This window comes from Nansenia antarctica (assembly GCF_963989245.1).
Source record: "Nansenia antarctica genome assembly, chromosome: 12".
Taxonomy (NCBI): Eukaryota; Metazoa; Chordata; class Actinopteri; order Argentiniformes; family Microstomatidae; genus Nansenia; species Nansenia antarctica.
In genome coordinates, this window is record NC_137682.1 from 6,418,894 (window position 1) to 6,440,134 (window position 21,241).

The 21,241-nt window shown below is 46.4% G+C and overlaps 1 protein-coding gene across 1 annotated transcript in view; it reads right to left on the reverse strand.

Annotated features, from left to right (window-relative positions):
* Nucleotides 1-6,454: 6,454 nt before the first annotated feature.
* LOC308168621 (uncharacterized protein) overlaps nt 6,455-21,241 on the reverse strand; it is a gene marked incomplete at both ends in the record, with an annotated part of 36,158 nt that continues 21,371 nt past the window's right edge. The window contains one exon of the mRNA XM_080543221.1: nt 6,455-7,251. Coding sequence (XP_080399347.1) covers nt 6,455-7,251 — 797 coding nt within the window. The remainder of the gene's footprint in view (nt 7,252-21,241) is intronic.

Here is a 21,241-nt window from a genome sequence, read left to right on the forward strand (position 1 = left end):
AAGTGGGCGGAGCTTAAGTCAAAGTGGGAGGAGCTTAAGTCAAAGTGGGAGGAGCTTAAGTCAAAGTGGGCGGAGCTTAAGCCAAAGTGGGAGGAGCTTAAATCAAAGTGGGAGGAGCTTAAGTCAAAGTGGGCGGAGCTTAAACCAAAGTGGGAGGAGCTTAAACCAAAGTGGGAGGAGCTTAAGTCAAAGTGGGCGGAGCTTAAATTAAAGTGGGAGGAGCTTAAATCAAAGTGGGAGGAGCTTAAGTCAAAGTGGGCGGAGCTTAAGTCAAAGTGAGAGGAGCTTAAATCAAAGTGGGAGGAGCTTAAATCAAAGTGGGAGGAGCTTAAGTCAAAGTGGGAGGAGCTTAAGTCAAAGTGGGAGGATCTTAAGTCAAAGTGGGCGGAGCTTAAATCAAAGTGGGCGGAGCTTAAGTCAAAGTGGGCGGAGCTTAAATCAAAGTGGGAGGAGCTTAAATCAAAGTGGGAGGAGCTTAAGTCAAAGTGGGCGGAGCTTAAACCAAAGTGGGAGGAGCTTAAATCAAAGTGGGAGGAGCTTAAGTCAAAGTGGGAGGAGCTTAAGTCAAAGTGGGAGGAGCTTAAGTCAAAGTGGGAGGAGCTTAAGTCAAAGTGGGAGGAGCTTAGGTTAAAGTGGGCGGAGCTTAAGGCAAAGTGGGAGGAGCTTAAGTCAAAGTGGGAGGAGCTTAAGTCAAAGTGGGAGGACCTTAAGTTAAAGTGGGCGGAGCTTAAACCAAAGTGGGAGGAGCTTAAATCAAAGTGGGAGGAGCTTAAGTCAAAGTGGGCGGAGCTTAAGTCAAAGTGGGAGGAGCTTAAGTCAAAGTGGGAGGAGCTTAAGTCAAAGTGGGCGGAGCTTAAATCAAAGTGGGAGGAGCTTAAATCAAAGTGGGAGGAGCTTAAGTCAAAGTGGGCGGAGCTTAAGCCAAAGTGGGAGGAGCTTAAATCAAAGTGGGAGGAGCTTAAGTCAAAGTGGGCGGAGCTTAAATTAAAGTGGGAGGAGCTTAAATCAAAGTGGGAGGAGCTTAAGTCAAAGTGGGCGGAGCTTAAGTCAAAGTGGGAGGAGCTTAAATCAAAGTGGGAGGAGCTTAAGTCAAAGTGGGAGGAGCTTAAATCAAAGTGGGAGGAGCTTAAATCAAAGTGGGAGGAGCTTAAATCAAAGTGGGAGGAGCTTAAATCAAAGTGGGAGGAGCTTAAATCAAAGTGGGAGGAGCTTAAGTCAAAGTGGGAGGAGCTTAAATCAAAGTGGGAGGAGCTTAAATCAAAGTGGGCGGAGCTTAAATCAAAGTGGGAGGAGCTTAAATCAAAGTGGGAGGAGCTTAAATCAAAGTGGGAGGAGCTTAAGTCAAAGTGGGCGGAGCTTAAATCAAAGTGGGAGGAGCTTAAGTCAAAGTGGGCGGAGCTTAAGTCAAAGTGGGAGGAGCTTAAGTCAAAGTGGGAGGAGCTTAAGTCAAAGTGGGCGGAGCTTAAATTAAAGTGGGAGGAGCTTAAATCAAAGTGGGAGGAGCTTAAGTCAAAGTGGGCGGAGCTTAAGTCAAAGTGGGAGGAGCTTAAATCAAAGTGGGAGGAGCTTAAGTCAAAGTGGGAGGAGCTTAAGTCAAAGTGGGAGGAGCTTAAGTCAAAGTGGGCGGAGCTTAAGTCAAAGTGGGCGGAGCTTAAGTCAAAGTGGGCGGAGCTTAAATCAAAGTGGGAGGAGCTTAAATCAAAGTGGGAGGAGCTTAAGTCAAAGTGGGCGGAGCTTAAACCAAAGTGGGAGGAGCTTAAATCAAAGTGGGAGGAGCTTAAGTCAAAGTGGGAGGAGCTTAAATCAAAGTGGGAGGAGCTTAAGTCAAAGTGGGCGGAGCTTAAATCAAAGTGTGAGGAGCTTAAATCAAAGTGGGAGGAGCTTAAGTCAAAGTGGGAGGAGCTTAAATCAAAGTGGGCGGAGCTTACATCAAAGTGGGAGGAGCTTACATCAAAGTGGGAGGTCTTAAGTCAAAGTGGGCGGAGCTTAAGTCAAAGTGGGTGGAGCTTAAATCAAAGTGGGAGGAGCTTAAGTCAAAGTGGACGGAGCTTAAGTCAAAGTGGGCGGAGCTTAAGTCAAAGTGGGCGGAGCTTAAGCCAAAGTGGGCGGAGCTTGTGTAAAAGTGGGCGGAGCTTGTGTAAAAGTGGGCGGAGCTTGTATCTAAGTGGGCGGAGCTTAAGTCAAAGTGGGCGGAGCTTGTGTCTAAGTGGGCGGAGCTTAAGTCAAAGTGGGCGGAGCTTAAGTCAAAGTGGGCGGAGCTTAAGTTAAAGTGGGCGGAGCTTGTGTCTGAGTGGGCGGATCTTAAGTCATAGTGGGCGGAGCTTAAGTTAAAGTGGGCGGAGCTAGTGTCTGAGTGGGCGGAGCTTAAGTCAAAGTGGGCGGAGCTTGACTCCGCCCACTTGACTCCGCCCACTCATTAGCATGAAGCTCATTAACATGAAGCTAATTAACATACAGCTCATTAACATACAGCTCATTAACATACAGCTCATTAGCATGAATCTCATTAACATACAGCTCATTAACATACAGCTCATTAACATACACACAGACACACGTATACACACACAGAGACACACACAGCTAATTAACATACAGCTCATTAACATACAGCTCATTAGCATGAATCTCATTAACATGAAGCTCATTAACATACAGCTAATTAACATACAGCTCATTAACATACACACACACACAGACACACGTATACACACACAGAGACACACACAGCTAATTAACATACAGCTCATTAACATACAGCTCATTAACATACAGCTCATTAGCATGAATCTCATTAACATACAGCTCATTAACATACAGCTCATTAACATACACACACAGACACACGTATACACACACAGAGACACACAGCTAATTAACATACAGCTCATTAACATACAGCTCATTAGCATGAATCTCATTAACATGAAGCTCATTAACATACAGCTCATTAACATACAGCTCATTAACATACACACACACGTATACACACAGAGACACACACAGCTCATTAACATACAGCTCATTAACATACAGCTCATTAACATACAGCTCATTAACATACAGCTCATTAACATACATAAGCATACACATACACATACTCATACACACATCCACACATACTCATATCCACATACTCATACACACACATCCACACACATACTCATACACACACATCCACACACATATACACATACTCACACATCCACACACATACTCATACACACATCCACACATACTCATACACACACATCCACACTCATACACATCCACATCCACACACTCATACAGCTCATTAACACATATATACACACACACATCCAGTCACACGGTGAGACACATTGAATGTAGACATCCAGTCACACACGCGCACAGACACGTCCAGCAGGTCTGATAATGGTCTGACTGGATTCGCCTCGAAGAGTAGATGTTCTTTGGTGTGTTTGGTGTCCAAAACGGTCATATAACTGACACATAACTGACACACTGACACACACTGACACAGAAGAAAAAAAAAAAAAAAAAAAAAAAATATTTTGAGGCGGGATTTTCAAAAAATATATTTTCAAAAGGGAAAATTCCTCTCTCTCTCTCTCTCTCTCTCTCTCTCTGGACTGAGCCCAGGAATTATTTGCCGCTGCGCATGCCTTTTTTTTTTTCTTCCTGTTTGGCCTTCACATTGAAAAGTGCAAATTGACCTGCCCGCCTGGGATTCGAACCCAGGACTACAAAGTCTACCTTGCGGCAGACTTACACACTGAGCTAACGAGCCAGTCATACAAACATATAAAAAAAAAAAATCTCGACATCTACTGGCCAGTGTGGAATCGCGGACATTGGCTGTCAGAGAATAGAATCCTATTATCCCATTTCTCTCTTCCTCTAGAATGACCTGTCGTTGTCTCCGTGTGTCTGTGTGTGTCTGTCTTTATTGAAATTGACAAGAAATGATGGACAATGACTCCACGCGGGGCTCGATCCTGGGTGGCTGCACGTCTCTCTCTCTGTCTGTCTTCTGAGACACAGGAGGGACTTCCGCATTAGCGGTGTTAGCTTAGCAATCTCGTTGTGTTTTAACTTCAGTTTAACATGACTTCCCGGGGTCGTAGAGGGCTGGGGTTAGGCTTCAAATGACCGTGTAGACCTAATGAACTTAAATATGAAAACCTTGTGTTTTTGAAATACAGTGTCCTCCATAAGTATTGTGTCTTCTTGTAGGTCTGTATTCCACCGGTTTTACATTTACATTTTTGGCATTTAGCAGACTCTTTTATCCAAAGCGACTTACAACAAATAAGTAAGTCTAAGTAAGTGAATCATCTATCCATCAGACATCATAAGAACAAGTCATCTGTTATGACCAGGGGCCATTGGCAGTTACAATGGTAGAAGAACAAAGTTTGGATTTGTAAACAAACAATTACTATACTGAGTGTCTCAGATTTAATTAAATGTTTTCTTTTTTCAGATTTGTTTCACCATTTAGAAATTACAAACCTTTTTATACATAGTCCCCCTATTTCAAGGCACCAAAAATCAACAGTTTGTAACATTGTAACATTGGTGAACTCAGCAAACTTAAACAGGCTGGTAGGCCAGGAAGTCAATGTTTTGTGAGATGGAACCTTTGTATTTTATGAATTACTAACTAAAAAATGTCAACATTTTAAAAATAACACCACACAGGCATTAATAAACACCTAATGGATCAGATCCTTATAATTCTAACGTCACGATTTCCTGATGATACGATTTTAGGCAAAAAGACCTCAAAACAAACAACAACAGAAGATGGCTTCAGTTACAGCTACAGACACCGGCGTCTGGTGGGGTCAATGGGTTGCAGACTTCATTTATTGCAAAGGATTGTCAACCAAATACTAAACATGAGTACTTTATTTGGACATTATATATTATTATTTTTTGGACCCCTGAAATAGGGGGAGTATGTTTAAAAAAAAAAATATACTTTCTAAATGGTGTACTGTACCCAATCGGAAAACAAACATAATTAAAGCTGAGATTTGCTACTTTGACCCTATAGCAATTATTTGATTTAAAATCCAAATTGTTAGTATCGAGATAAAAGAAGACAAACGGCTTCCTCTTTTCAGTACTTCGATGGTGGGCACTGTATAAGGTCAACCCAGGTCGCAGACAAGCTTAGAAAAGCTCTTTCAACAACACGATAGACAATAAGAAGTCTGAAAGACACACATCTGGCCATACCAATCAAACACAGACAAAGGCAGGTCTCAAGAGCAAGGGTCAACATTTATTCCAGAAAGGATTGGCAATAAACAGAAAAAAAAAGAAGAAAAACACAAACATCTAATAGAATTGATACACAATGAACTTCAAATCACAAAATACTCTTACTTTGTAAGTATTGGTTTAAAGATGGTGAAGACAACAGGAAAGCTAGAACAGGCTAGTCATTCCTTACCTCCTGTTCCTCTCGTTACCACATGCAGTTTGGTGATGCACTTTGACATTAGCAAAACTAACCAAACTAACTGAACCACAGTTCTTTTCTTTTGATCCTTTCGGCAGCATTACAGTGTAATCACATATATGTGCTTCCAATGATCCCAATGTCTCTACCTGAATCACACTGTCTGTTGTTCCAAACATCCACACTGTGTACCAAAGGGGAACCCAAATGTCTCCTTAAGTACAAAGAGCCTCCTATCTTTCCACAGCGCCAATTCATATACCATCTACATCTTTCTCTGTCTCTCCCTCTGTCTCATTCTCCCCTCTGTCTTTTCCATTTCTGTCTGTACTACTCTATGCATTTTCTTTAAATCTATCTATTTTGATGCCCTTCATTTGATGCTATCTGCTTTATTGTACTGTATTTCTCCAAACACCTGCTCAATTCTGATTCACACATTTTCACAATACTCCTATTCAGTCTATTGATGAATCGAAAAATAAAGCTTTTACAGTTTTACTAATATCAAACATATGAATAGCAATATAAAGTTGGATACTTGTATCAAAAAGCAGATAATGTCTATTCATTGCCATGATATGTGCGGCGCTTATGTGTGTGGAGGTGATAAAGATTTGTAGAAATGTCTTAAGTTGTCTTTCCTCTGACAAGACAAGTTAGATTTCCGTTGAGAATCCAACAACATGCTTTTACTAAACAATACAATCATGAGTAACAGGAAATGCCTTTAGGTGATAGTGTACACAATTGATTTGAGCTTGGAGCCAAACTAGGTTTAGTCGATGGATTTCTTTCATGCTGCATAAACTGTCTAATTCAACCCTGGTTCAGCAAACTACCCATGGCTAACAGGTGTTGTCATGCCTTCTTGGGACCATATATGTGTGGATCTATTTATGCATGTGTGTTTGTGTGCAAGTGTGTATGTGTGTAAGAGGGTGTGTTCTGTGCACATGTATGTGAGTATAACCTGTGCCTGTCTAATTGACTCCTTGTTTAAGGTGCTGGGGTTGCTGTAGACCCTGGGATATCTCCCCATTGATAATCTTGAACCATATCGGGATCGGGATCTGTAGGAAAGAAATCTCGCCCCCGTGGCAAATCACAGTTATCAGGGCTGAGCAGGAACCCGGAGAAGGTGCTGCTGCTCTCGGGATCGTGGTACATGCCGTTGTTATTGGTGTCCTTCACCTGGAGCCACACCTCGTCAAACATACTCAGGTGGAGCACCACCTGCTGGCTGATGACGCCTTGATCGATGGGTCCTGTCGTCTTGACGACGGGCGAAAAGTTATGGAACAGCCCCACTTTGAGCAGCCTAGCGGCGACCACTAGGTGGTAGCTGAACACATAGGTGCCGTTGACCACAGCCCGGTATTTACCCGTGGCCGGGTTATAGTTAAACCCTCGGTTACTGATGACAGTACGGAACGGTACGGGCATGCCAGGCTCGGGATAAATCGAGTCGAGTGCGGCGGTAAAAGAGGATTGCATGGCCGGCATGCACGGACCGGGCTGCCCCTGCATCCCCATCAGCCCCATGTCCCCCTTTTCACCATCCATGCCGTTGGCACCGTGGGTGCCTACCTCACCCTCCGGTCCCAGGGGCCCTGGAGGTCCCGGTTGCCCGTTGGCCCCGTCAGTCCCGTCCTCGCAGTTACAGTCACCCTCGGCCCCCTGTTCCCCTTTCTCGCCGTCTGACCCGGGGGCGCCGAACTCGCCCGCATCTCCCATGTCCCCCTTAGGTCCCGTAGCCCCGTCGGTGCCCGCCCCCCCAGGCAGGCCTCTGGTCCCTGGAATGAGAGGACTCCACAGAATCCAAACTAGGAATTTCCAACTTGGAAACTTAGCTTAAGTCAAAGTGGGCGGAGCTTAAATCAAAGTGGGCGGAGCTTAAATCAAAGTGGGAGGAGCTTAAATCAAAGTGGGAGGAGCTTAAATCAAAGTGGGCGGAGCTTAAGTCAAAGTGGGCGGAGCTTAAATCAAAGTGGGAGGAGCTTAAGTCAAAGTGGGCGGAGCTTAAACCAAAGTGGGAGGAGCTTAAATCAAAGTGGGAGGAGCTTAAGTCAAAGTGGGAGGAGCTTAAGTCAAAGTGGGAGGAGCTTAAGTCAAAGTGGGAGGAGCTTAAGTCAAAGTGGGAGGAGCTTAGGTTAAAGTGGGCGGAGCTTAAGGCAAAGTGGGAGGAGCTTAAGCCAAAGTGGGAGGAGCTTAAGTCAAAGTGGGAGGAGCTTAAATCAAAGTGGGAGGAGCTTAAATCAAAGTGGGAGGAGCTTAAGTCAAAGTGGGAGGAGCTTAAGTCAAAGTGGGAGGAGCTTAAGTCAAAGTGGGCGGAGCTTAAATCAAAGTGGGCGGAGCTTAAGTCAAAGTGGGCGGAGCTTAAATCAAAGTGGGCGGCGCTTAAGTCAAAGTGGGCGGAGCTTAAATCAAAGTGGGAGGAGCTTAAATCAAAGTGGGAGGAGCTTAAGTCAAAGTGGGCGGCGCTTAAACCAAAGTGGGAGGAGCTTAAATCAAAGTGGGAGGAGCTTAAGTCAAAGTGGGAGGAGCTTAAGTCAAAGTGGGAGGAGCTTAAGTCAAAGTGGGAGGAGCTTAAGTCAAAGTGGGAGGAGCTTAAGTCAAAGTGGGCGGAGCTTAAGTTAAAGTGGGAGGAGCTTAAAGCAAAGTGGGCGGAGCTTAAAGCAAAGTGGGCGGAGCTTGTGTCAAAGTGGGCGGAGCTTGTGTCAAAGTGGGCGGAGCTTGTGTCAAAGTGGGCGGAGCTTGTGTCAAAGTGGGCGGAGCTTAAGTCAAAGTGGGCGGAGCTTGTGTCAAAGTGGGCGGAGCTTAAGTCAAAGTGGGAGGAGCTTAAGTCAAAGTGGGAGGAGCTTAAATCAAAGTGGGCGGAGCTTAAATCAAAGTGGGCGGAGCTTAAACCAAAGTGGGAGGCGCTTAAATCAAAGTGGGAGGAGCTTAAGTCAAAGTGGGAGGAGCTTAAGTCAAAGTGGGAGGAGCTTAAGTCAAAGTGGGAGGAGCTTAAGTCAAAGTGGGAGGAGCTTAGGTTAAAGTGGGCGGAGCTTAAGGCAAAGTGGGAGGAGCTTAAGTCAATGTGGGAGGAGCTTAAGTCAAAGTGGGAGGAGCTTAAGTCGAAGTGGGTGGAGCTTAAGTTAAAGTGGGAGGAGCTTAAGTCAAAGTGGGCGGAGCTTAAGTTAAAGTGGGAGGAGCTTAAATCAAAGTGGGAGGAGCTTAAGTCAAAGTGGGCGGAGCTTAAGTTAAAGTGGGAGGAGCTTAAATCAAAGTGGGAGGAGCTTAAGTCAAAGTGGGCGGAGCTTAAGTCAAAGTGGGAGGAGCTTAAGTCAAAGTGGGAGGATCTTAAGTTAAAGTGGGCGGAGCTTAAACCAAAGTGGGAGGAGCTTAAATCAAAGTGGGAGGAGCTTAAGTCAAAGTGGGCGGAGCTTAAATTAAAGTGGGAGGAGCTTAAATCAAAGTGGGAGGAGCTTAAGTCAAAGTGGGCGGAGCTTAAGTCAAAGTGGGAGGAGCTTAAATCAAAGTGGGAGGAGCTTAAATCAAAGTGGGAGGAGCTTAAGTCAAAGTGGGAGGAGCTTAAGTCAAAGTGGGAGGAGCTTAAGTCAAAGTGGGCGGAGCTTAAATCAAAGTGGGCGGAGCTTAAGTCAAAGTGGGAGGAGCTTAAATCAAAGTGGGAGGAGCTTAAATCAAAGTGGGAGGAGCTTAAGTCAAAGTGGGCGGAGCTTAAACCAAAGTGGGAGGAGCTTAAATCAAAGTGGGAGGAGCTTAAGTCAAAGTGGGAGGAGCTTAAGTCAAAGTGGGAGGAGCTTAAGTCAAAGTGGGAGGAGCTTAAGTCAAAGTGGGAGGAGCTTAGGTTAAAGTGGGCGGAGCTTAAGGCAAAGTGGGAGGCGCTTAAGTCAAAGTGGGAGGAGCTTAAGTCAAAGTGGGAGGAGCTTAAGTTAAAGTGGGCGGAGCTTAACCCAAAGTGGGAGGAGCTTAAATCAAAGTGGGAGGAGCTTAAGTCAAAGTGGGCGGAGCTTAAGTCAAAGTGGGAGGAGCTTAAGTCAAAGTGGGAGGAGCTTAAGTCAAAGTGGACGGAGCTTAAATTAAAGTGGGAGGAGCTTAAATCAAAGTGGGCGGAGCTTAAGTCAAAGTGGGCGGAGCTTAAATCAAAGTGGGAGGAGCTTAAATCAAAGTGGGAGGAGCTTAAGTCAAAGTGGGCGGAGCTTAAATCAAAGTGGGAGGAGCTTAAGTCAAAGTGGGCGGAGCTTAAATTAAAGTGGGAGGAGCTTAAATCAAAGTGGGAGGAGCTTAAGTCAAAGTGGGCGGCGCTTAAGTCAAAGTGGGAGGAGCTTAAATCAAAGTGGGAGGAGCTTAAGTCAAAGTGGGAGGAGCTTAAGTCAAAGTGGGAGGAGCTTAAGTCAAAGTGGGCGGAGCTTAAATCAAAGTGGGCGGAGCTTAAGTCAAAGTGGGCGGAGCTTAAATCAAAGTGGGAGGAGCTTAAATCAAAGTGGGAGGAGCTTCAGTCAAAGTGGGCGGAGCTTAAACCAAAGTGGGAGGAGCTTAAATCAAAGTGGGAGGAGCTTAAGTCAAAGTGGGAGGAGCTTAAGTCAAAGTGGGAGGAGCTTAAGTCAAAGTGGGAGGAGATTAGGTTAAAGTGGGCGGAGCTTAAGGCAAAGTGGGAGGAGCTTAAGTCAAAGTGGGAGGAGCTTAAGTCAAAGTGGGAGGAGCTTAAGTTAAAGTGGGCGGAGCTTAAACCAAAGTGGGAGGAGCTTATATCAAAGTGGGAGGAGCTTAAGTCAAAGTGGGCGGAGCTTAAGTTAAAGTGGGAGGAGCTTAAGTCAAAGTGGGAGGAGCTTAAGTCAAAGTGGGCGGAGCTTAAGTCAAAGTGGGAGGAGCTTAAATCAAAGTGGGAGGAGCTTAAGTCAAAGTGGGAGGAGCTTAAGTCAAAGTGGGCGGAGCTTAAGTCAAAGTGAGAGGAGCTTAAATCAAAGTGGGAGGAGCTTAAGTCAAAGTGGGCGGAGCTTAAACCAAAGTGGGAGGAGCTTAAATCAAAGTGGGAGGAGCTTAAGTCAAAGTGGGCGGAGCTTAAATTAAAGTGGGAGGAGCTTAAATCAAAGTGGGAGGAGCTTAAGTCAAAGTGGGCAGAGCTTAAGTCAAAGTGGGAGGAGCTTAAATCAAAGTGGGAGGAGCTTAAATCAAAGTGGGAGGAGCTTAAGTCAAAGTGGGAGGAGCTTAAGTCAAAGTGGGAGGAGCTTAAGTCAAAGTGGGCGGAGCTTAAATCAAAGTGGGCGGAGCTTAAGTCAAAGTGGGCGGAGCTTAAATCAAAGTGGGAGGAGCTTAAATCAAAGTGGGAGGAGCTTAAGTCAAAGTGGGAGGAGCTTAAGTCAAAGTGGGAGGAGCTTAAGTCAAAGTGGGAGGAGCTTAAGTCAAAGTGGGAGGAGCTTAGGTTAAAGTGGGCGGAGCTTAAGGCAAAGTGGGAGGAGCTTAAGTCAAAGTGGGAGGAGCTTAAGTCAAAGTGGGAGGAGCTTAAGTTAAAGTGGGCGGAGCTTAAACCAAAGTGGGAGGAGCTTAAACCAAAGTGGGAGGAGCTTAAGTCAAAGTGGGCGGAGCTTAAGTCAAAGTGGGCGGAGCTTAAGTCAAAGTGGGAGGAGCTTAAGTCAAAGTGGGCGGAGCTTAAATTAAAGTGGGAGGAGCTTAAATCAAAGTGGGCGGAGCTTAAGTCAAAGTGGGCGGAGCTTAAATCAAAGTGGGAGGAGCTTAAATCAAAGTGGGAGGAGCTTAAATCAAAGTGGGAGGAGCTTAAATCAAAATGGGAGGAGCTTAAGTCAAAGTGGGAGGAGCTTAAGTCAAAGCGGGAGGAGCTTAAGTCAAAGTGGGCGGAGCTTAAATCAAAGTGGGCGGAGCTTAAATCAAAGTGGGAGGAGCTTAAGTCAAAGTGGGCGGAGCTTAAACCAAAGTGGGAGGAGCTTAAATCAAAGTGGGAGGAGCTTAAGTCAAAGTGGGAGGAGCTTAAGTCAAAGTGGGAGGAGCTTAAGTCAAAGTGGGAGGAGCTTAGGTTAAAGTGGGCGGAGCTTAAGGCAAAGTGGGAGGAGCTTAAGTCAAAGTGGGAGGAGCTTAAGTCAAAGTGGGAGGAGCTTAAGTTAAAGTGGGCGGAGCTTAAACCAAAGTGGGAGGAGCTTAAATCAAAGTGGGAGGAGCTTAAGTCAAAGTGGGAGGAGCTTAAATCAAAGTGGGAGGAGCTTAAGTCAAAGTGGGCGGAGCTTAAACCAAAGTGGGAGGAGCTTAAATCAAAGTGGGAGGAGCTTAAGTCAAAGTGGGCGGAGCTTAAATTAAAGTGGGAGGAGCTTAAATCAAAGTGGGAGGAGCTTAAGTCAAAGTGGGCGGAGCTTAAGTCAAAGTGGGAGGAGCTTCAATCAAAGTGGGAGGAGCTTAAGTCAAAGTGGGAGGAGCTTAAGTCAAAGTGGGAGGAGCTTAAGTCAAAGTGGGAGGAGCTTAAGTCAAAGTGGGCGGAGCTTAAGTCAAAGTGGGAGGAGCTTAAATCAAAGTGGGAGGAGCTTAAGTCAAAGTGGGCGGAGCTTAAACCAAAGTGGGAGGAGCTTAAATCAAAGTGGGAGGAGCTTAAGTCAAAGTGGGCGGAGCTTAAATTAAAGTGGGAGGAGCTTAAATCAAAGTGGGAGGAGCTTAAGTCAAAGTGGGTGGAGCTTAAGTCAAAGTGGGAGGAGCTTAAATCAAAGTGGGAGGAGCTTAAATCAAAGTGGGAGGAGCTTAAGTCAAAGTGGGAGGAGCTTAAGTCAAAGTGGGAGGAGCTTAAGTCAAAGTGGGCGAAGCTTAAACCAAAGTGGGAGGAGCTTAAATCAAAGTGGGAGGAGCTTAAGTCAAAGTGGGAGGAGCTTAAGTCAAAGTGGGAGGAGCTTATGTTAAAGTGGGCGGAGCTTAAGGCAAAGTGGGAGGAGCTTAAGTCAAAGTGGGAGGAGCTTAAGTCAAAGTGGGAGGAGCTTAAGTTAAAGTGGGCGGAGCTTAAACCAAAGTGGGAGGAGCTTAAATCAAAGTGGGAGGAGCTTAAGTCAAAGTGGGAGGAGCTTAAATCAAAGTGGGAGGAGCTTAAGTCAAAGTGGGCGGAGCTTAAGTCAAAGTGGGAGGAGCTTAAATCAAAGTGGGAGGAGCTTAAATCAAAATGGGAGGAGCTTAAGTCAAAGTGGGAGGAGCTTAAGTCAAAGTGGGAGGAGCTTAAGTCAAAGTGGGCGGAGCTTAAATCAAAGTGGGCGGAGCTTAAATCAAAGTGGGAGGAGCTTAAGTCAAAGTGGGCGGAGCTTAAACCAAAGTGGGAGGAGCTTAAATCAAAGTGGGAGGAGCTTAAGTCAAAGTGGGAGGAGCTTAAGTTAAAGTGGGCGGAGCTTAAACCAAAGTGGGAGGAGCTTAAATCAAAGTGGGAGGAGCTTAAGTCAAAGTGGGAGGAGCTTAAATCAAAGTGGGAGGAGCTTAAGTCAAAGTGGGCGGAGCTTAAACCAAAGTGGGAGGAGCTTAAATCAAAGTGGGAGGAGCTTAAGTCAAAGTGGGCGGAGCTTAAATTAAAGTGGGAGGAGCTTAAATCAAAGTGGGAGGAGCTTAAGTCAAAGTGGGCGGAGCTTAAGTCAAAGTGGGAGGAGCTTCAATCAAAGTGGGAGGAGCTTAAGTCAAAGTGGGAGGAGCTTAAGTCAAAGTGGGAGGAGCTTAAGTCAAAGTGGGAGGAGCTTAAGTCAAAGTGGGCGGAGCTTAAATTAAAGTGGGAGGAGCTTAAATCAAAGTGGGAGGAGCTTAAGTCAAAGTGGGCGGAGCTTAAGTCAAAGTGGGAGGAGCTTAAATCAAAGTGGGAGGAGCTTAAATCAAAGTGGGAGGAGCTTAAGTCAAAGTGGGAGGAGCTTAAGTCAAAGTGGGAGGAGCTTAAGTCAAAGTGGGCGGAGCTTAAACCAAAGTGGGAGGAGCTTAAATCAAAGTGGGAGGAGCTTAAGGCAAAGTGGGCGGAGCTTAAATTAAAGTGGGAGGAGCTTAAATCAAAGTGGGAGGAGCTTAAGTCAAAGTGGGCGGAGCTTAAGTCAAAGTGGGAGGAGCTTAAATCAAAGTGGGAGGAGCTTAAATCAAAGTGGGAGGAGCTTAAGTCAAAGTGGGAGGAGCTTAAGTCAAAGTGGGAGGAGCTTAAGTCAAAGTGGGCGGAGCTTAAATCAAAGTGGGCGGAGCTTAAGTCAAAGTGGGCGGAGCTTAAATCAAATTGGGAGGAGCTTAAATCAGAGTGGGAGGAGCTTAAGTCAAAGTGGGCGGCGCTTAAACCAAAGTGGGAGGAGCTTAAATCAAAGTGGGAGGAGCTTAAGTCAAAGTGGGCGGCGCTTAAACCAAAGTGGGAGGAGCTTAAATCAAAGTGGGAGGAGCTTAAGTCAAAGTGGGAGGAGCTTAAGTCAAAGTGGGAGGAGCTTAAGTCAAAGTGGGAGGAGCTTAAGACAAAGTGGGAGGAGCTTAAGTCAAAGTGGGAGGAGCTTAGGTTAAAGTGGGCGGAGCTTAAGGCAAAGTGGGAGGAGCTTAAGTCAAAGTGGGAGGAGCTTAAATCAAAGTGGGAGGAGCTTAAGTCAAAGTGGGCGGAGCTTAAACCAAAGTGGGAGGAGCTTAAATCAAAGTGGGAGGAGCTTAAGTTAAAGTGGGCGGAGCTTAAACCAAAGTGGGAGGAGCTTAAATCAAAGTGGGAGGAGCTTAAGTCAAAGTGGGCGGAGCTTAAGTCAAAGTGGGAGGAGCTTAAATCAAAGTGGGAGGAGCTTAAATCAAAGTGGGAGGAGCTTAAGTCAAAGTGGGAGGAGCTTAAGTCAAAGTGGGAGGAGCTTAAATCAAAGTGGGAGGAGCTTAAGTCAAAGTGGGAGGAGCTTAAGTCAAAGTGGGAGGAGCTTAAGTCAAAGTGGGCGGAGCTTAAATCAAAGTGGGCGGAGCTTAAGTCAAAGTGGGCGGAGCTTAAATCAAAGTGGGAGGAGCTTAAATCAAAGTGGGAGGAGCTTAAGTCAAAGTGGGCGGCGCTTAAACGAAAGGGGGAGGAGCTTAAATCAAAGTGGGAGGAGCTTAAGTCAAAGTGGGAGGAGCTTAAGTCAAAGTGGGAGGAGCTTAAGTCAAAGTGGGAGGAGCTTAGGTTAAAGTGGGCGGAGCTTAAGGCAAAGTGGGAGGAGCTTAAGTCAAAGTGGGAGGAGCTTAAGTCAAAGTGGGAGGAGCTTAAGTCAAAGTGGGAGGAGCTTAAGTCAAAGTGGGAGGAGCTTAAATCAAAGTGGGAGGAGCTTAAGTCAAAGTGGGCGGAGCTTAAGTCAAAGTGGGAGGAGCTTAAATCAAAGTGGGAGGAGCTTAAATCAAAGTGGGATGAGCTTAAGTCAAAGTGGGAGGAGCTTAAGTCAAAGTGGGAGGAGCTTAAGTCAAAGTGGGCGGAGCTTAAATCAAAGTGGGCGGAGCTTAAGTCAAAGTGGGCGGAGCTTAAATCAAAGTGGGAGGAGCTTAAATCAAAGTGGGAGGAGCTTAAGTCAAAGTGGGCGGCGCTTAAACCAAAGTGGGAGGAGCTTAAATCAAAGTGGGAGGAGCTTAAGTCAAAGTGGGAGGAGCTTAAGTCAAAGTGGGAGGAGCTTAAGTCAAAGTGGGAGGAGCTTAAGTCAAAGTGGGAGGAGCTTAGGTTAAAGTGGGCGGAGCTTAAGGCAAAGTGGGAGGAGCTTAAGTCAAAGTGGGAGGAGCTTACGTCAAAGTGGGAGGAGCTTAAGTCAAAGTGGGAGGAGCTTAAGTCAAAGTGGGCGGAGCTTAAGTTAAAGTGGGAGGAGCTTAAGTCAAAGTGGGCGGAGCTTAAGTTAAAGTGGGAGGAGCTTAAAGCAAAGTGGGCGGAGCTTAAAGCAAAGTGGGCGGAGCTTGTGTAAAAGTGGGCGGAGCTTGTGTCAAAGTGGGCGGAGCTTGTGTCAAAGTGGGCGGAGCTTGTGTCAAAGTGGGCGGAGCTTAAGTCAAAGTGGGCGGAGCTTGTGTCAAAGTGGGCGGAGCTTAAGTCAAAGTGGGAGGAGCTTAAGTCAAAGTGAGAGGAGCTTAAGTCAAAGTGGGAGGAGCTTAAATCAAAGTGGGCGGAGCTTAAACCAAAGTGGGAGGAGCTTAAATCAAAGTGGGAGGAGCTTAAGTCAAAGTGGGAGGAGCTTAAGTCAAAGTGGGAGGAGCTTAAGTCAAAGTGGGAGGAGCTTAAGTCAAAGTGGGAGGAGCTTAAGTCAAAGTGGGAGGAGCTTGTGTAAAAGTGGGCGGAGCTTGTGTCAAAGTGGGCGGCGCTTGTGTCAAAGTGGGCGGAGCTTGTGTCAAAGTGGGCGGAGCTTAAGTCAAAGTGGGCGGAGCTTGTGTCAAAGTGGGCGGAGCTTAAGTCAAAGTGGGAGGAGCTTAAGTCAAAGTGAGAGGAGCTTAAGTCAAAGTGGGAGGAGCTTAAATCAAAGTGGGCGGAGCTTAAACCAAAGTGGGAGGAGCTTAAATCAAAGTGGGAGGAGCTTAAGTCAAAGTGGGAGGAGCTTAAGTCAAAGTGGGAGGAGCTTAAGTCAAAGTGGGAGGAGCTTAAGTCAAAGTGGGAGGAGCTTAAGTCAAAGTGGGTGGAGCTTAAGTTAAAGTGGGAGGAGCTTAAGTCAAAGTGGGCGGAGCTTAAGTTAAAGTGGGAGGAGCTTAAATCAAAGTGGGAGGAGCTTAAGTCAAAGTGGGCGGAGCTTAAGTCAAAGTGGGAGGAGCTTAAATCAAAGTGGGAGGAGCTTAAGTCAAAGTGGGCGGAGCTTAAGTCAAAGTGGGCGGAGCTTAAACCAAACTGGGAGGAGCTTAAATCAAAGTGGGAGGAGCTTAAGTCAAAGTGGGCGGAGCTTAAATTAAAGTGGGAGGAGCTTAAATCAAAGTGGGAGGAGCTTAAGTCAAAGTGGGCGGAGCTTAAGTCAAAGTGGGAGGAGCTTAAATCAAAGTGAGAGGAGCTTAAATCAAAGTGGAAGGAGCTTAAGTCAAAGTGGGAGGAGCTTAAGTCAAAGTGGGAGGAGCTTAAGTCAAAGTGGGCGGAGCTTAAACCAAAGTGGGAGGAGCTTAAATCAAAGTGGGAGGAGCTTAAGTCAAAGTGGGCGGAGCTTTAATTAAAGTGGGAGGAGCTTAAATCAAAGTGGGAGGAGCTTAAGTCAAAGTGGGCGGAGCTTAAGTCAAAGTGGGAGGAGCTTAAATCAAAGTGGGAGGAGCTTAAATCAAAGTGGGAGGAGCTTAAGTCAAAGTGGGAGGAGCTTAAGTCAAAGTGGGCGGAGCTTAAATCAAAGTGGGCGGAGCTTAAGTCAAAGTGGGAGGAGCTTAAATCAAAGTGGGAGGAGCTTAAATCAAAGTGGGAGGAGCTTAAGTCAAAGTGGGCGGAGCTTAAATTAAAGTGGGAGGAGCTTAAATCAAAGTGGGAGGAGCTTAAGTCAAAGTGGGCGGAGCTTAAGTCAAAGTGGGAGGAGCTTAAATCAAAGTGGGAGGAGCTTAAATCAAAGTGGGAGGAGCTTAAGTCAAAGTGGGAGGAGCTTAAGTCAAAGTGGGAGGAGCTTAAGTCAAAGTGGGCGGAGCTTAAATCAAAGTGGGCGGAGCTTAAGTCAAAGTGGGCGGAGCTTAAATCAGAGTGGGAGGAGCTTAAATCAGAGTGGGAGGAGCTTAAGTCAAAGTGGGCGGAGCTTAAGGCAAAGTGGGAGGAGCTTAAGTCAAAGTGGGAGGAGCTTAAATCAAAGTGGGAGGAGTTTAAGTCAAAGTGGGCGGAGCTTAAACCAAAGTGGGAGGAGCTTAAATCAAAGTGGGAGGAGCTTAAGTTAAAGTGGGCGGAGCTTAAACCAAAGTGGGAGGAGCTTAAATCAAAGTGGGAGGAGCTTAAGTCAAAGTGGGCGGAGCTTAAGTCAAAGTGGGAGGAGCTTAAATCAAAGTGGGAGGAGCTTAAATCAAAGTGGGAGGAGCTTAAGTCAAAGTGGGAGGAGCTTAAGTCAAAGTGGGAGGAGCTTAAGTCAAAGTGGGCGGAGCTTAAATCAAAGTGGGCGGAGCTTAAGTCAAAGTGGGCTGAGCTTAAATCAAAGTGGGAGGAGCTTAAATCAAAGTGGGAGGAGCTTACGCCAAAGTGGGCGGAGCTTAAACCAAAGTGGGAGGAGCTTAAATCAAAGTGGGAGGAGCTTAAGTCAAAGTGGGAGGAGCTTAAGTCAAAGTGGGAGGAGCTTAAGTCAAAGTGGGAGGAGCTTAAGTCAAAGTGGGAGGAGCTTAGGTTAAAGTGGGCGGAGCTTAAGACAAAGTGGGAGGAGCTTAAGTCAAAGTGGGAGGAGCTTAAGTCAAAGTGGGAGGATCTTAAGTTAAAGTGGGCGGAGCTTAAACCAAAGTGGGAGGAGCTTAAATCAAAGTGGGAGGAGCTTAAGTCAAAGTGGGCGGAGCTTAAATTAAAGTGGGAGGAGCTTAAATCAAAGTGGGAGGAGCTTAAGTCAAAGTGGGCGGAGCTTAAGTCAAAGTGGGCGGAGCTTAAATCAAAGTGGGAGGAGCTTAAATCAAAGTGGGAGGAGCTTAAGTCAAAGTGGGAGGAGCTTAAGTCAAAGTGGGAGGAGCTTAAGTCAAAGTGGGCGGAGCTTAAATCAAAGTGGGCGGAGCTTAAGTCAAAGTGGGCGGAGCTTAAATCAAAGTGGGAGGAGCTTAAATCAAAGTGGGCGGAGCTTAAACCAAAGTGGGAGGAGCTTAAATCAAAGTGGGAGGAGCTTAAATCAAAGTGGGAGGAGCTTAAGTCAAAGTGGGCGGAGCTTAAATTAAAGTGGGAGGACCTTAAGTCAAAGTGGGAGGAGCTTAAATCAAAGTGGGAGGAGCTTAAGTCAAAGTGGGCGGAGCTTAAGTGGGAGTGGGAGTGGCTTAGACCGTTAGTGGGCGGAGCTTGTGTCAAAAGTGGGCGGAGCTTGTGTCAAAGTGGGCGGAGCTTAAGTGGGAGTGGGAGTGGCTTAGACATTTAGTGGGCGGAGCTTGTGTCAAAGTGGGAGTGGCTTAATTGATTAATTCCAATTTTCTTTCATTTGCCAACAAACGACCTACCTAGACTGTACGCAGTTGCACCCTAGGATGAAAGCCTAGGATGAAAAACAGAAATCGGTGCCAGAAAGTCCCAGTCACCCAAAAATCGGCACCGTGAAGCGTCACAGGGGTCCGGTCGCGTGCCCCGAGTTTCGAGGCGCTAGCTCAAACGGTCGCTCCGTGGCGCCCCCTTTAATTACGGATTTCGCACTTACGTCAAAGCTCCCCGTTTGGGCCACGAATGGCCGATCAAGCCGAAACTCTGGGTAAACACTTGTCTCACCGAGATGTTCGACATATGTGAAAACCAGACCTCTAGCTCACAGCTAGGAGGGGAGTTATGAATTCTCTGCACTTACGAATGGCCGATCAAGCCGAAACGTTGGGTAAACACTTGTCTCACCAAGATGTTCGACATATGTGAAAACCAGACCTCTAGCTCACTCAGGAGGGGAGTTATAAGTAATGAGCTTAAGTCAAAGTGGGCGGAGCTTAAATCAAAGTGGGCGGAGCTTAAATCAAAGCGGGAGGAGCTAAAATCAAAGTGGGCGGAGCTTAAGTCAAAGTGGGCGGAGCTTAAATCAAAGTGGGAGGAGCTTAAATCAAAGTGGGATGAGCTTAAGTCAAAGTGGGAGGAGCTTAAGTCAAAGTGGGAGGAGCTTAAATCAAAGTGGGAGGAGCTTAAGTCAAAGTGGGCGGAGCTTAAGTCAAAGTGGGCGGAGCTTAAATCAAAGTGGGAGGAGCTTAAATCAAAGTGGGAGGAGCTTAAGTCAAAGTGGGCGGAGCTTAAATCAAAGCGGGAGGAGCTTAAATCAAAGCGGGAGGAGCTTAAGTCAAAGTGGGCGGAGCTTAAATCAAAGTGGGAGGAGCTTAAATCAAAGTGGGAGGAGCTTCAGTCAAAGTGGGCGGAGCTTAAACCAAAGTGGGAGGAGCTTAAATCAAAGTGGGAGGAGCTTAAGTCAAAGTGGGAGGAGCTTAAGTCAAAGTGGGAGGAGCTTAAGTCAAAGTGGGAGGAGATTAGGTTAAAGTGGGCGGAGCTTAAGGCAAAGTGGGAGGAGCTTAAGTCAAAGTGGGAGGAGCTTAAGTCAAAGTGGGAGGAGCTTAAGTTAAAGTGGGCGGAGCTTAAACCAAAGTGGGAGGAGCTTATATCAAAGTGGGAGGAGCTTAAGTCAAAGTGGGCGGAGCTTAAGTTAAAGTGGGAGGAGCTTAAGTCAAAGTGGGAGGAGCTTAAGTCAAAGTGGGCGGAGCTTAAGTCAAAGTGGGAGGAGCTTAAATCAAAGTGGGAGGAGCTTAAGTCAAAGTGGGAGGAGCTTAAGTCAAAGTGGGCGGAGCTTAAGTCAAAGTGAGAGGAGCTTAAATCAAAGTGGGAGGAGCTTAAGTCAAAGTGGGCGGAGCTTAAACCAAAGTGGGAGGAGCTTAAATCAAAGTGGGAGGAGCTTAAGTCAAAGTGGGCGGAGCTTAAATTAAAGTGGGAGGAGCTTAAATCAAAGTGGGAGGAGCTTAAGTCAAAGTGGGCAGAGCTTAAGTCAAAGTGGGAGGAGCTTAAATCAAAGTGGGAGGAGCTTAAATCAAAGTGGGAGGAGCTTAAGTCAAAGTGGGAGGAGCTTAAGTCAAAGTGGGAGGAGCTTAAGTCAAAGTGGGCGGAGCTTAAATCAAAGTGGGCGGAGCTTAAGTCAAAGTGGGCGGAGCTTAAATCAAAGTGGGAGGAGCTTAAATCAAAGTGGGAGGAGCTTAAGTCAAAGTGGGAGGAGCTTAAGTCAAAGTGGGAGGAGCTTAAGTCAAAGTGGGAGGAGCTTAAGTCAAAGTGGGAGGAGCTTAGGTTAAAGTGGGCGGAGCTTAAGGCAAAGTGGGAGGAGCTTAAGTCAAAGTGGGAGGAGCTTAAGTCAAAGTGGGAGGAGCTTAAGTTAAAGTGGGCGGAGCTTAAACCAAAGTGGGAGGAGCTTAAACCAAAGTGGGAGGAGCTTAAGTCAAAGTGGGCGGAGCTTAAGTCAAAGTGGGCGGAGCTTAAGTCAAAGTGGGAGGAGCTTAAGTCAAAGTGGGCGGAGCTTAAATTAAAGTGGGAGGAGCTTAAATCAAAGTGGGCGGAGCTTAAGTCAAAGTGGGCGGAGCTTAAATCAAAGTGGGAGGAGCTTAAATCAAAGTGGGAGGAGCTTAAATCAAAGTGGGAGGAGCTTAAATCAAAATGGGAGGAGCTTAAGTCAAAGTGGGAGGAGCTTAAGTCAAAGCGGGAGGAGCTTAAGTCAAAGTGGGCGGAGCTTAAATCAAAGTGGGCGGAGCTTAAATCAAAGTGGGAGGAGCTTAAGTCAAAGTGGGCGGAGCTTAAACCAAAGTGGGAGGAGCTTAAATCAAAGTGGGAGGAGCTTAAGTCAAAGTGGGAGGAGCTTAAGTCAAAGTGGGAGGAGCTTAAGTCAAAGTGGGAGGAGCTTAGGTTAAAGTGGGCGGAGCTTAAGGCAAAGTGGGAGGAGCTTAAGTCAAAGTGGGAGGAGCTTAAGTCAAAGTGGGAGGAGCTTAAGTTAAAGTGGGCGGAGCTTAAACCAAAGTGGGAGGAGCTTAAATCAAAGTGGGAGGAGCTTAAGTCAAAGTGGGAGGAGCTTAAATCAAAGTGGGAGGAGCTTAAGTCAAAGTGGGCGGAGCTTAAACCAAAGTGGGAGGAGCTTAAATCAAAGTGGGAGGAGCTTAAGTCAAAGTGGGCGGAGCTTAAATTAAAGTGGGAGGAGCTTAAATCAAAGTGGGAGGAGCTTAAGTCAAAGTGGGCGGAGCTTAAGTCAAAGT